Source organism: Andrographis paniculata, unplaced genomic scaffold, assembly GCF_009805555.1.
Source record: "Andrographis paniculata isolate CXL003 unplaced genomic scaffold, ASM980555v1 Contig60END, whole genome shotgun sequence".
NCBI classification, from domain to species: domain Eukaryota; kingdom Viridiplantae; phylum Streptophyta; class Magnoliopsida; order Lamiales; family Acanthaceae; genus Andrographis; species Andrographis paniculata.
This window is the reverse complement of record NW_026137596.1, coordinates 5,945,413-5,960,603: the sequence shown is the minus strand read 5'-3', so window position 1 is coordinate 5,960,603 and position 15,191 is coordinate 5,945,413. Positions and strand designations below refer to the sequence as shown.

General features: G+C 33.7%; 2 protein-coding genes across 2 annotated transcripts; one reads left to right on the top strand and one right to left on the bottom strand.

Annotated features, from left to right (window-relative positions):
- Positions 1-922: 922 nt before the first annotated feature.
- LOC127259248 (uncharacterized) lies at positions 923-2,974 on the bottom strand. Its single transcript, XM_051286443.1, has 2 exons — positions 2,098-2,974; positions 923-1,108 (listed from the first exon to the last, which is right to left on the bottom strand). Exon 1 carries the CDS (start codon positions 2,839-2,841, stop codon positions 2,098-2,100), a length of 744 nt encoding a protein of 247 aa, XP_051142400.1. The 5' UTR covers positions 2,842-2,974; the 3' UTR covers positions 923-1,108.
- Positions 2,975-14,174: 11,200 nt separating this feature from the next.
- Positions 14,175-14,849, top strand: LOC127259542 (uncharacterized). Its single transcript, XM_051286920.1, has one exon. The coding sequence runs from the start codon at positions 14,175-14,177 to the stop codon at positions 14,847-14,849; it is 675 nt and encodes a 224-aa protein (XP_051142877.1).
- The last annotated feature ends 342 nt before the right edge of the window (positions 14,850-15,191 follow it).

Sequence of the window (15,191 nt, the reverse complement as noted above, 5' to 3'; positions counted from 1 at the left end):
GTCGGGAGGTCCTCGGTCGGTTGGTCAGGTCGGGAGGTCCTCGGTCGGTTGGTCAGGACGGAAAGTCCGCAGGTCGGAAGGTTCTCAGGTCGGGAGGTCCGCAGGTCGGAAGGTCCTCAGGTCGGGAGGTCCTCAAGTCGAAAGGTCTTCAGGTCGGGTGGTCCTCAGGTCTGATGGTCAGCAGGTCGGACAAGCAAGTCGGTTGGTACGTGATCGGACCAAGTAAAGTCGGCTGCTACGGAAGTCGGGCGAAGTAAGGTCTGGTAATTAATTGCCCACTTAAGTGAACAGTAGTTTGGTCGCTTGGTGGGGGCGGTCAATGAGTCTTTTGGTCTAGTGACCAGTTAGTCGCTGGATTAGTCGGTTGGGTTATGCAGTTGACAAGACGGTTGTTGTAACTGACCAGGGGACGTTTCAAAACGTTTCTTTTGGGCGGTTGACGGCGGTTGCTAGCGACGGTTCCAAAGCGTCTTTTCAAAGAATATTTAAGGATTTAGATTTTTCTTCTACAATCATCTTCAATCAACTTCAACAAAGCAAAGACAGATTTAGAGATCACCACTTTAAATTTTCAACATTTTATTTTTTAGTTAATTTCTTTATGTACCATACAGTGTTTAGAGATTTCTAATCTCAGACACTAATTAATCAAGTTTAAAGATATTTTCCATATCTTTGAATTTTACTTTTTTGTTTGTTGAAAAAATACATCAACAACCATATTATCATTTTTATCTTGTATTTACCTCATTGGCAAAATATATCTCACATGTTTACAAAAATCGTTATTTATGTGCTTTGTCCGCGCTTGACATTCACACCACACGCGGCCAGAGGATAGAAATAACAACTTTTGCAAACGATATATTTTGCCAACGAAATAAATGCAAGACAAAAATGATAATGAGATATACGTGTGGGATATATTTTGCAATTTTCTCCAAATAAATACATTATCTGTAAAGTAAAGGCTAGGCGACTACTTACTACTGCATGTTTACAAGTATCCATAATCAATACACACAAGAAAATACAACTTAAACTCTTTTTATAACAACTCCTATTTGCTTACCCAAGATGCCAAATTGATTTGCTTCGCTTCTGATCCCTATGTTAAGAAAGAAAATAAACGAAGCAGTAAATATTTTGCCAATGACTTGTTAATTCACCGTTATAACAATCAAGTCGGACACATATCAGATGTTTAGAATGAACGAATGTATGTATAATAAGAGCATGTTCAATCAAAATCAAGAATTCCACCACAACTCACTTTGACAAACTAATATAAATACAATTTTCGTTATTTTTTACACATAAAATTTGCCTCCTAAACAGAGAAATCGGCACATATATAGTGCAATATTAAGCTTCAGAATTGAATTATCAAGAAGATGGAAGGAAAAGTAAACAACTATTACAGTTTCAATATCAACTTTAGTCCTACAATTAAAAACATCAATTCAACAAGTCTATTTGCAAGAAACAATGCAAGTCTAATGGTTTGAACATTAAAAGCAAAGCATATTGTTATGACAAGCTTTGTATTTAATTTGCTAGATCCTGAAACCAAATACAAACCAGACTAAAATAGAAGAACAAAAAATGACAATTTCTTAGTGGGACTAGGAATGCAGTTTACCACAAGGAAAACAACACATTGTTCTCAATATTCCCAATGAAGAAGGAATTCGACAATTAAATACAAGTTAACAGAGAAACAATTTGCATCCCTAAACCACAAGGAATTGTTCTCAATATTCCTAATGAAGGAGGAGTTAGACAATTGCATCTAACAGGTAAGTAATTTGCATCCTTAAACCAGCAAAAAGAAGAGAAAACAATTCGATTAACTATTCCCCTCAAAACCCGAAAACTACTTTCTTCCTCCTATCCTATCCAGTCCAGAACAAATCACAATCGATCAACATAAAACAAACCCATGTCTCCATAACCATAACCAGTAGGCAGATTGAATTGATTGATAAATCCATGGATTTCAAGACCAATGAGCACAACTAGTAACAAAAATTGTGAATATATTTAACATTTGCACATAGAAATAATCCCAATAGCAGGCATAGACACGACCCAGACCTAGAAAATCACAAGCAGTGAAAAGAGCATATAAATCAAGAAGCAAGCGTAGGCGATCAATCCCCTATGCTCATCCCCACAGCTAGCCAACTCGACTACCAATCGCGTGCAGACGCGTGTCGACCAGATAACGAACGCTCCGGTCAACACCATGACCGCCAAACCTCCCTGAGGCATGAACAGAGAGATCGCCGACAGTATCACGATTGGCAGCATACAGTAGCCGATTAGGCTAAGACACTTGTACAGATCCAGATTTCCGCTTCTCCCTGCGAGCATATTGAAAACGACGTACAGGAACATCGACGACATCGTCACCCAGCCCAGGATGATTCCGAAGTGTATTTTCCCGGCAAGGAGCTGAAACAGCCCGAACGCCATGAGGAAGAGGAACGGACCGAAGAGATCGGCGTCCTCGTGCAGGTGGTGCTTGATTCTGAAAGGATTGAGAACCGAGAGGGTTTTCTGGTAGATTTGCTTGGTGTTTATCCCCAGCTCTTCTAGGAGCGGGGGCTCGTCCTCGAATCCGGTTGCGCCTCCTCCGATACCGACGATGGTGGAGGGGAACTGCGGAGCCGGGGAGTAGGAGGTGGATGCCGCAGCGGAGTTGACGTCGAAGGAAAGGAAGGGGAGACCGGGAGTCGAGGAGTTCGGGGGTTGGAAGGGAGCAGTGGGAAGGCGTCGCCGCCGGTCATCGGTGGAATTCGGGAAAACCACCGGCGGTACATTGAATTGTTTCGACATGGATGAGCGAGTAGGAGGAGGACTGGAGATCGATCGGAGTAGGCTAGCGTTTGTATTTTGATTGTGCTTAGCAAATAAAGTGCAGGCAGGCTAGGGAGACTGTCTGTCTGTTAACCCAAAACATTAATAATAATAATAATATTAACAATAATAATTAAACGCGCGTCCCGAAGACATATAATAAGGTGATAGGAATTAGGATAGCTTGCGTTGCGTGGTTTTGTGGGCACACGAGAGTTGATTGGGTTTCAAATTTATTTATTTAATTTATAAGATAGTATATATTTTCTATTCTGATAATTCGATTAAAAATCTCTCCTTAATATTCATTTGAGATTCAGGGATTGATTTGAGATTCAGGGGTGGATTTAATTAGAATTTTAATGAATTTTTTTAGATCTTAAAAAATTTATAAATTTACGTGGATTTAGAAAATTCGCAGAGTCTATGCTGAGTTTGATTAAATTTAGTAATTGATTTAGATAGATTTCTACAAATTTAATTGAATTTTTTATGAATTTATATGAATTTTGTATAATTGTTAATAATTTTTTTTATGAATATATATTAATTATATAAATTTATATCAAATGCAAATTTTATACATATAATATTTTATAATTAAAATTATTAGATTTTTATAAAATAAAATTTAATATTAATAAATAATAGTATATAATTATTAATAATATAGAAATATTGTAACATCTTTATTATTATTCTTAATTTTATAATTTTAGTGGTATATTATCATTTAATATATCTGTTGAGTAAGAAAAAAATCAATGTGCAGCGTTTTCGGACTGGTGTATAGTTCAATATGTCTGTTAATGGCGGTGGGATCCTAAATGGTCTGAATATAAGCCAAACGGCCCAAGTGTTATTAAGAAATGGGTTTTTTCGGGAGAAAGCTGTGATTAGAATGAGATGGCAGACACGGAGGTCGGACAAAAGGGGGTCGGGCAAAGAAAGATGAGACGGCCGATACGGAGGTAGGTCAAAAGGAGGTCGGGCGAAGAAAGATGAGATGGCAGACACGGAGGTCGGACAAAAGGAGGTCGGGCGAAAAAAGATGAGAGGGCAGACACGGAGGTCGGACAAAAGGAAGTCGGGGGAAGAAAGATGAGACGGCCGATACGGAGGTCGGTCAAAAGGAGGTCGGGCGAAGAAATATGAGATGGAAGACACGGAGGTCGGACAAGAGAAAAGGTCTGTTAATTGGTTTGGCGAAGAAAGGTCTGTTAATTGGTCGTTTAATTAAGCGACCTGTTAATCGACTGATCGATTGGCCGGTCATTTGGTCAAACAGTAGTTGGTTCAGTCGCTTGAAAGGGCAGTCAGTTGGTCGCTTGATTGGGCGATCGATGAATCGTCTGGACGAATGGTTGTTCAGCTGTTTGAAGGGACTGAATGGTGGTCGATCGAGTGGGCGATCGATTAAATCGTCTGGATGGATTATTGTTTAGCCGATTGAAGGGACTAGATGGTGGTCGCTTGATTGGGCGACCGGTGAATCGTCTGGACGAATTGTTGTTCATTCGTTTGAAGGGACTGGATGGTAGCCGCTTGATTGGCGACCGATGAATCGTCTGGACGAATGGTTGTTTAGTTGTTTGAAGGGACTGAATGGTGGTCGTTCGAGTGGGCGACTGATTAGTCGTTTGGTCTAGCGACCAGTTAGTATATGGATTGGTCGGTTGGTCAATCGTTGGGTTATTCGGTAGGTTCAGCCGGTGGATGGTCCAGACGATTTCTCAATCGGGTGGTGATTTATGATCCGTCTGAAAAGGCGAAGGTTGTTTTCAAAGTTATAGGGTCGAGCAAACAGTTACTAAATATAAATGCGACCAAAGACAGTTTATCAAATGGTTGTAAAAATGATGAGGTTTCTCTATCGGTTATAACTGGTAGTGTACGATCTGATAACTGACTTAGAAGGCATATAAGGGAAGTTACAACCGACGAGCGGATCGAACAAGTGGAAGGCGGGCAAGAGGAGACGAAGCAGCAGGTGTACCGGTCGGACGAAAACCGGTTCTAAGACGGTTGTGAGAAGTTACAACCGGCAAACGGATATGAAAGCACGACCTGATTGTGGCGGTTGACATACGTTTTAAATAGGTCTGTTCATGACCTAAAAAAACATCTTCAATCGACATCAAATTCAGTGAATTGCTTTTGGGGATCACCATTTACTTTTACGGTCTGTAGTATTTATTTTCTTATTTTACTTATGTATCGTACGGTGTCTAGGGATTCTTAATCTCAGGCATATTATTTTATCAAATTCGAAGATAATTTCTATTTTCGGGTTTTACTTTTTATCGTTGAAAATCGGCATCAACAATATCAAATTAGTTTTATATTTTTTTTATTAGTTGTTATTATTATTATTTATATAAATTTTTTACATAAAAAAATAAATACGTATATAAATAAAATAGAAAATATAATTTAGGGATTTTTGAAAAAATATTAAAATAAATACATAAATAAATATAAATTAACGGTTCAACAAAATATATATATTTAAATATTTATTTCACCGTCATCAGAATGATAATATAGTGTATTCGATAATTATATTCGATAATTAAAAATAAAAGACGACAGTAAATTATATTTATTATGATAATAATATTTTTTAAAATTATATTTGTAATATAAAAATATATATTTAAAAAGAATTAGAATAATTTGATATTTTAGTTTTAAATTATTATTTTTATTAAAATTATAAAAATATTAATAAATATTATCATATTATTTATCACATATACAACAATAAGAACAACAACAACAATAATAATAATAGTAATAATAATAATAATAATAATTTTAAGAATCCATCAAAATCTCTTCTGAGAGATTATCTTATACAAAATTTTCACAATTTTCCATTAAAATTTATAAACTTTAAAAGTTTATGGATTGTTGAATACCTCGAGAGTTCAAAAGAATTTTTCTATTCTTTTGAATTTCGATATTTTTTTTTTTTGAATTCATACTATGTGTATATTAGTGAAATAAATATTTGAATGATGTACTTTATGTGTTTAATAAAATTAAAATGTCTCAAAAAATGGTTTATCCTAACGTCAAAGAATTTAATAAATTATTGTCCAGAGTGTTGGGTTGTATTTCTCTTTTAAAAAATATATGTTATTTGAGGATTCCAACTTACCGTTATACACTAAATGCCATAATATTTATTGATTATAATGTCAGATTGATTGTGAGTTTTTTATTTTGCGTTGATTGTTTAAACTTGGTCATATTTTTTGTGTGTGAAATGTGATTGGTTTTATATAGGTTTTTAGTAGATAGAAATTGCAAAATTGAAAATACTTTTGGAGCTCTTAAATTAATCAATGTAATAGAAAATAAAAATATGCCAATAAACATTCATATTCTAAACTTAGTCATGTAAAATTTGTGTAATGATGAAATTATCGATGTAGTTTCAAAAAATTTTATGATATGCATATGAGCTATGTCTTTCTAAATATTTTCACCTACAATTATTTGATTTTTAAATTATGTGAGTTGATGTTTAAAGTTCTTATACGCATTAGAGTACAATGATTATCTCTTTATAGTAATTACTACAATATTGTGATTATTGGATTGTGTATATAGAATAATTTTGATGGTTTGTGCTATGTTTAACAATCTTCAATATAAGAGTTTGGAACAAGATATTGTATCATATTGTCACAAAGATATGACAATTATATATTATTCAAGAAAGTTGAAATTTTCATTTAAAAATAGAATAAGACAAATTTATTTCAAATTTCATCATCTATAATATTATTACTTGTAATGACAAGTATCTTGAGAAGGTTTCATAGTTTCTAGTAATTCTCAATGAATCATCTCTCTATTATCAAAAATGATTTTACCTTAGTCTTGCTCGAGTCTCTATATTTTGGATTACAGGATGATTAGTTGAAGCTAGATCGAAATGTTGATTCGTACTAATTGGAAAATAGAATAGAAGAAAGTCATTTTCATTTGTTGCACTGAGGTTTTTTGATCCAACAACAAGAGCCTGGTTGTAGGTGAATATACAACAAACTTGGAGATTTTTCTTTTTCATCTAATTGTATATCTCAATCCAGAATAAATCTCGTGCAATAATGATTACTTTATCCATATGATCATATCATCGTATCTGAGATTATCCAAATCTTATAAAAATCTTCAACTTTATTGTCAATTTAGTCAAGTTGTTAGATGATCATTAGGATAACCTTGTCCTTCAAGCATGTATACCAATTGAAAAAAAAAAAATAGAAAAAGCGGATCTAGCACTCAACAGAAGATATCTCAAGGATAGTGTGCGCACTTGAGTTTGTGATTTGTGCATCATTCAAACAATCAAAAAAATAATAACACACAAACAACATAAAATAAAAATAGATGGAACACATTATTTGTTCACCCAATTCGGTCCAACTGTGACCTAGATCTAGGGGATACCAACCCAAGATTTATCAACTATCCTAAAGGATTTCGATAAAATATCAAAACACCAATCACACAACCCTATCCGTAAGCACTATGACTAACTTATCACCAGTATTTGAGTGTCATCAACACTCGACACGAATCACTTAGGACGCATTCTCTTGATGTTTATTGTGTCTTCACCCAAAAATCTTTTTGTAAGAACCCCAATGAAGACTAGAATCGATCTTCACTTGTTCTCCAAAATTCTACCATGAAAATTCTTCAAATATGAATAATTAATCTTTCCAAGAAACTCAAAAACCGTGTGAAAGAATCTCATGTGATATTTCCCTATAAAAATCAACAATTCTTTGAAAAATTGTGTTGAGTTTTCTCGTCTTCTTCTCTCCCAATTTTTTTTCCACTTAATTTGAATTCTCTTATCCCCAAATATTTTTTATTGTTTCCAAATTCCCAAAAACTCAATCTCATTCCAAAAATCTTCAGGCAAAACTGCACAAAATCCATCCGTAATTTCACGAAATTGCGCCAAATTTCTCGTATTTTCAAAATTGCGTCAAACTCTCTTATGGTTTCATAAACTCTGTGTTTAACCCCATCGGTCATCCTAATTTAACAGTATTTGACTTGCATGCGCTCAAATTGCGAATGAGTTTTAGAATCTCAATTTCTAAACCCTTGAAATTACAAAGATACTCATCTTTCATATATTAAGCCTTAAGGAATAGTAAAAATACTAAAAAATAGTTGTTTTTCTCTGATTCTATTTTTTTACTTTACTTGAGGCTAAATATAAGATGTATGAATATATTTGTAGTTTTAAGGGTTTAGAAATAGATACTTTAAAATTCATTCGTAGTTTTAGTGTATGTATGTCAAATACAGTTAAATAAGGGTGGTCGCATAGATTAGACTAGAGTTTACGAAACTATAAGGAGTTTACACAATTTTAAAAGTATGGTTAATTTTGCGCAATTTTTTGAAACCACATGTGAGTTGTGCAATTTTGCCAAATCTCTATATAGTTATAGCATTAGTTATGAAAATCATCTATATTTTACTTTTTAGTTTACTCAATCAATCTCAAAATCAATCCACGTAACTTTTCGTTAAGAATCTCCAAAATTTCAACAAAAAACATATCAATTTCTATCTCCAATTATATTCAAAATATGAATAAAAATATATGCAGTTAATTTATCGTATCTACATTGATCAAATATTATTCAAACAACAGTCGAATAATATATATCAATCAAAATATTTTCTAACATCACTAGTATATTGTATATCATACCATAATTAATATATCTAAATTAACGATATGACGCACAATTTTCAATATATCAAAAAGACAAAAATAACTCAAAATATTAAAAATGATCATAATTAAAAATAACAATATAAATATAATTGTTATTTAATATTAATATATAATTTGTAACACTTCGGTCGGCTCAAACAAGTATGCGGGAGTTTAAAACTAGAATTGGCACAATATCGAGAAGTAGCCGCCTCAACACTCCTAGCTACTAGCAGCTAACCCTAGGAAGCAAGCTACTAATAGCTACTGGCTTCTCATCATAGTATTTCCCAGCCGGCTAGTCAAGAGTATCACCGCCACGCCATACCGGAAGGCTTGTTCGTCAACCAACGAAACTCACGTTGCAACGTTAAGACTAAAATACCCAATACATGCAATTAAATAAAAACTTAAAAAGTAAAGCGCAACCACTTATCATATAAATAAATAAAGTTCGAATAAAGCGTAAGCTGGAAATTAGTTCAAATGCCTTAATTCTATAAACAATAGTAATAATTTCAAAAGCATCCTAATAGATGAAAAAATTCTAGTTTTCCCCCGATGGATCATGCAAAGTAGATGTATCATTTAGGCATAACGGAAGCCCCATCACCTACAAAACATTTGTAGAAAAAATAGTCAACACGACGGTTGAATAAACACAATTAATGAAAAGTAAATTAATACAATATATGTCATGATTCACATATAAGTACAACAAAATTATTTGAATAAGATAATTTAAATGAAATGTCACATATCATATAAAGACAATTTCACACGTACAAGTCTTTTAGTGTTTTCCTTATGTCTCATTTTTATTCTCAAATAATTGTAATAAAAATCCACTATGCCTTAATTAGGGCTAGCTTGACACGGTTTTTCAACCTTTTAATTCGCTTAACACGTCACATAACTACACATAGCAAATATAGGGTCACAACCCTCAAGAAAAGCTCCACGGTAGGTACTTAAGGGATCGAAGCCCAAAGTACACGCCAAATGGCTATACACTCTAGTCCTCCAATATAATATACCAAAAGGGAATTGTACGCAATTCATCCCTCCATCACGGATGACGGTCTAAAGACTATTCCATCGTGAATGAAGGGCGCCTCGAAATCATCCAAAAAGGGAACTCGCCATCTCGATCCCACGACCTAGCCCATTCGGGTTCTGGTTCGAGGTTAGCTAGTTATCCTAAAATATGAGTATACTCTTACATGTTTGCAAGACACGGATGTGAAAGACTATACCTTATCATCCCAAATCGACAAGTTGATCGGACTTGACGAGTAGTTTCAATTACCAATTTGACATAATACTCAACATGCTATTAGATAATCTTAAAAAGAGCTTTCAACCAAAAACATCTCATTTGCCTACATTTAACCAACCAATCAATAAAAGCATCGGCAAAGTAACCATATTTTGCAATATAAGCGAAAGTTAAATGAGGGCTTTCAAAGTTGCTAATGAAATATTTTTTTCGTCTAACAATATTTTCATTTAATAACCAAGTAAGAAGTAGTATTAAAAATCCAACAAGTTCATTAAAATATTACTTTATTTTTGCAAAATAACTATTTGGACATTATGTCCATCCAAATAGGCATACTAATTCCAAACATCACAATATTTATAAATTATCACATATCTTTTTTTCAAAAAAAAATATCATAAATTAGATTAGGGAAAAATTAGGTTTCTAACACATTTCATAACACTACCAAAAAATTTCTATTTGTATCGGAAATCGGTTCAGAAATTTAAACTAAGTCCAAGACTATTTCTAATTAGCCCCGGAGTTTGTTTCGGATTGGTATTCGAGGCTAAAAACTTGTCGTTGTTTTGAAAGTCTCAGAAACTCCGAGGCTATTTTGCATAGTCTTGAAATTTCCGAAGTTAATTTGAGTAGTCTCGAAAATTTTGAAACCTAATTCGAACCAAAAATACCTGGAAATGTGTGAAAATTTTGATAATTGCATCGGAATTTTATGATACAATTATTAAATATTTTTTTTAAAAAAATTAATTTTGATATTTGCCTCGAAACATTCTGAGGCAGTTACTAAGATATTTTTTTAAGAAAATTAATTCAAAATTTACTCCGGCCTTTGCTGTCGCCGCCACCTTCGTCGGAGTAGCTGCCACCTTCGTCGGAGTAGCTGCCACCGCCGCCGGCGGAGAAGAAGAAGGAAAAGACGTCGTTGCTGCCGCCGTTGCCATCGGAGAAGAAGACGAAGGAGGCAGCTCCACTGCCCCGCCGCTGTAGCTACCACCGACGCCGCCAGAGAAGGAGGATGCTTCGCCGCCATAAAAGAAGAAAAAGAAAGAAGAGGACATGCCTCCGCGCCTACCCTCACTGCCGCTGCCGTCGCCGTAGCCAGAGAAGAAGGAGGAGGAGAAGGGAGCGTCGGTTCGCCGCCATCGTCGTCGCTGAATTGTCATCTTTGCAGCCGCCGTCGCCGGAGAAGAAGAAAAAGAAGATATGCCGGCCCACCGCCGTTGTCGCCGCGTTGTCGTCGTCACAGCCGTCGCTGTCATTGTTGCCTTCGCCGGAGAAGAAGGATGATAAAGGTCCGCCGGCCTGCTGCCGTCGTCACAGCCGCCACTGTCGTCGCCGCCGTCGCCAGAGAAAAAGGAGAAAAGATCCGTCGGTCAGCCGCCAAAACGGCCGAAAAGAAGATGGAGGAGGAGTGGAGGAGGAGAAGAAATAATTTTGGGAGAATGAATTTTTTTTTAATTACGTAATTAGGGTATATTTGTTTAATTTTTTAATAATATAAATATTAATAAAAATAATTATTATTATTAATAGTATAAAAATATAATAATTATAATATAGGAGTACTATTATTATTTTATATATTTATATTTTAAATTTTGTAATACATCAAGAGTATTTAATTTAAGGGTGTGTTTTGTTTGGGAGTTTGGATTTTGAAATGAGATTTGAATAGTATAATATTTTGAATTTGAATAGTTGTATAATGTGACGTAAATAGGTGTTGATGTGATGTTTTGAATATAAAATTGATTTTTAGTATAATATAAAAAATAAAAAAGAAGTATTTGATTTAATATTTTTAGGGAGAAAAAATAAAATGAACAGTGGAAATCTAATTCATGCCTCCAAACAAACACACCAAACTATCTTATTAAAATATATTAATTTTTTTATAATTTATTTTTATTTGTAATTTAAAATTTGTTTTAATTACTTATGAAATTTATTATTTTAATTATTTTTATGTTGTAACAATTTAATCAATTATTATTTTTATATTTTTACACAATAAATAAATCAATATATATTTGCATAAAAACAAAATTAAAGTTAATTAATTTATAGTAGCGGTGAAGTTAAATGATTTGATATATTCGAAAAGTTTCGAGACTAATTAAAATAAGTTTGGATGTTTCAAAACTAATAAAAGTTCGGAATTTTCCAAGACTATAAAAGTTCAGAAATTTTGAAACTATTTAGAATAGATTCGGAAAATTCTGAGACTAAATAAAATAGGCTCGAAAGTTCTAAGACCAAGAAAGATTCAAAAATTTTCGAGACTAATTAAAATAAATTCGAAACTTTCCGAGACCGTAAAAATTCAGAATTTCTAAGACTATTTAGAATATGTTCGGAATTCTGAAACTATTTACAATAATAGGCTTGAAAATTTCAAGACTAATAAAAGTTCAGAATTTTTCGAGACTAATTAAAATAGGTTCAAAATTTTTCAAGACGGTAGAAGTTCGGAATCTTCAAGACTATTTAAAGTAGGTTCGAAAATTCTGATACTAATTAAAATAACTTCGGAAGTTTTGAGACTAATAAATATTTGAAATTTTCCGAGACTAAAAAGGTTTGGAATTTTTGAAACTATTCAATATAATAAAATATATATTTAAAATAGCTTCAGAAAATCCGAAATAAAATTAAATAGTCTCGAAATTTTTTAGACAAAAAAATTAATTGATTTTATATTTATTATATATATATTTTTTATTGTATTAAAATTGATTTTGAGTAGATCTGTCAAAACGGGTTAGTGGGGCGGATTGAGCCACAACCCACCATAACCCACAAATAAGCGGGTTGTTTGCGGGCCAACCCGCGATGGGGCAGATAAAAATTTTATCAGCACAACCCAACCCACCGGCGGGTAGCGAGCTAAGCGGGCTAGCCCGCGGGCTTTTTAAAAATATTAAAAGAATATTAATTTTATAAATATTTTCGTAATTAATATTTAAAAATAGCTAAAAATAGTTTTATTGTAGAATTTAAATAATAAATATTTTAAAATAAATAACAAATATAAAAATTCTCAATTCTAAATATTATTAATTGGTGTATTTAAAAAAATTAATAATAAGAAATACTTCATTTTAAAAATAAATCATAATTAATTTTATGAATTTGTAAAATTATAAAATAATAAAATGAAAGACTAACAAAACAAATGATGAAAAATCGAAACAAATAACAATTCTATGAATAACATAGTTACAGAAGAAAAACAATGTGTAGACAATATTGATAATTTATTTAAGCTAAGGATAATATAAATTTTATTTTATTCGTCTTAACTTATTTATAATGGTATGTTTGTAATTTATAAAAAATTAAAATATATTTTCTATATTAATATTTGATTAGTTTTATTATAATTTTTTAATATGACAGTAAAAAATTGTAAAAAAATACATTTAGTTAGACGAGTGAGTACTAATTATTATATTTACTTGACCCGCGGGCTAATCTGCCCCACTGCGGGTTAACCCACCCTCAACGCGCGGCCTATGCGGATTGGCCTATTTAGACCCGCATTTTAACGGACTTAAAAAATCACAACCCAACCCTCCTTAAAAGTAAGGCGGGGCGGGCCAACCCGACGGGCTCAACCCATTTTGACAACTCTAATTTTTGAGACAATCTCCTATGCTAATTAATAAAAGTTTGATAGCATAAATCCTGTCACCTTTCCCCTTAAATCACTATAAAGATTTTCATATAAACCCTAAAGAAGCATTCTAATGAACTTTATAAATAGAAAATAACAAAATTAAATATGTTAGAACAAATCCTTTAAAGATAATTTAAAAAATATCACAAAAAATCAAAAAATAAGTTTATATTATACACGTATCATAAACATATAGGTACATAGCCATGTTGTATGTTTTTATATTTTCTTCGGTACAGGGTTTTCAGCCTATAAATATGTGTATGCAATAATCAATTTGTATTGCCTTTTTATCACAATCAATTCACTTCCATCTCTCTCTCGCCTTTATATATATATATATATATATCCACATACATACATACATATATGCTATACATATATATATATCATAATATACATGCAAGTTATTACATTCATATATATTATTATATAATATATTATATACAATATATAAAACAGTGGTTAGCGGTAGAAATAATTAATATTTCTATTGGCTATCCCTATAATAATATTACAACACGTTATCAGCACGATTATATATTTTAATTTCCGCAAGGTAATATTTCATATTTTATCTGTTTATTATGACTAACCTTGCTAAACAGGAATTTCTCCCTCTCCTCATTTCTGGCCAAAATTATATGGCATGGGCTCGCGATGTTAAAATGCATCCGGCATCAATGAGCTTGGGAAATACCATTGCCCGGGATAAAAATTCCCCGAGCCAAGATCGTGCAAAGGCCATGATCTTTTTGTGCCATCACATTGATGAGGCACTGAAAATGCAGTATGTCACGCTGGAATCCCCGCTTGAATTGTGGGAGAGATTGAAAGAAAGATACGATCACTTGAGGCTGACATTATTGCCAAGGGCACGAAGTGAATGGCAAAGCCTACGGTTTCAGGACTTTAAAACAGTCCAAGAATATAATTCTGCAATGTTCAAAATAACATCACAGCTGCTCCACTGTGGCGAAAATATATCTGAATCTGATATGATGGAGAAAACTTTCTCCACTTTTCATGCCTCTAACATGGTTTTGCAGCAGCAGTATCGCGAAAGAGGCTTCCAGAAATATTCTGAGCTGATCACCTGTCTTTTGCTGGCCGAACAAAATAACGAATTGCTGTTGAAAAATCACGAATCTCGGCCGACAGGTGCAAATCCATTTCCAGAGGCAAATGCAATACAACCGGCAAATCTGTTGCGTGGCCGTAGGGAAGTCAGAAATCAAAGAATTGATCGTGATCAAAATTAGAATCGCGGACGGGGCCGGGCAAACGCATAAAGTCACAATAATTATCGAAACAGGCCCCGATATGTGCCAAATCGGCGTTATAATAACAGAAGGCCGTACAGACCTCAATAGAGGTTCAACACCGGGAGAAACATAAACAATGACGAGGAATGCACCCGGTGTGGAATCAAAGGCCATTGGGCCCATGTTTGTCGCATAGCCAGTCACTTGGCTGAACTGTATCGGGCCTCAAAAGAAAGGCAGGGAAGAGTTGCTGCCGAAACAAACCACCCTGCCCACGATGACACATTTGACGATGTGGTGAATGAAAATATCATGCACCTGGATGCCGATGATCTGCTT

What these genes read in the sequence shown, in the direction of transcription:
- LOC127259542 (XM_051286920.1), top strand. Translation starts at nt 14,175, where the DNA reads ATGACTAACCTTGCTAAACAGGAATTTCTCCCTCTCCTCATTTCTGGC.
- LOC127259248 (XM_051286443.1), bottom strand. Translation starts at nt 2,841, where the DNA reads ATGTCGAAACAATTCAATGTACCGCCGGTGGTTTTCCCGAATTCCACC.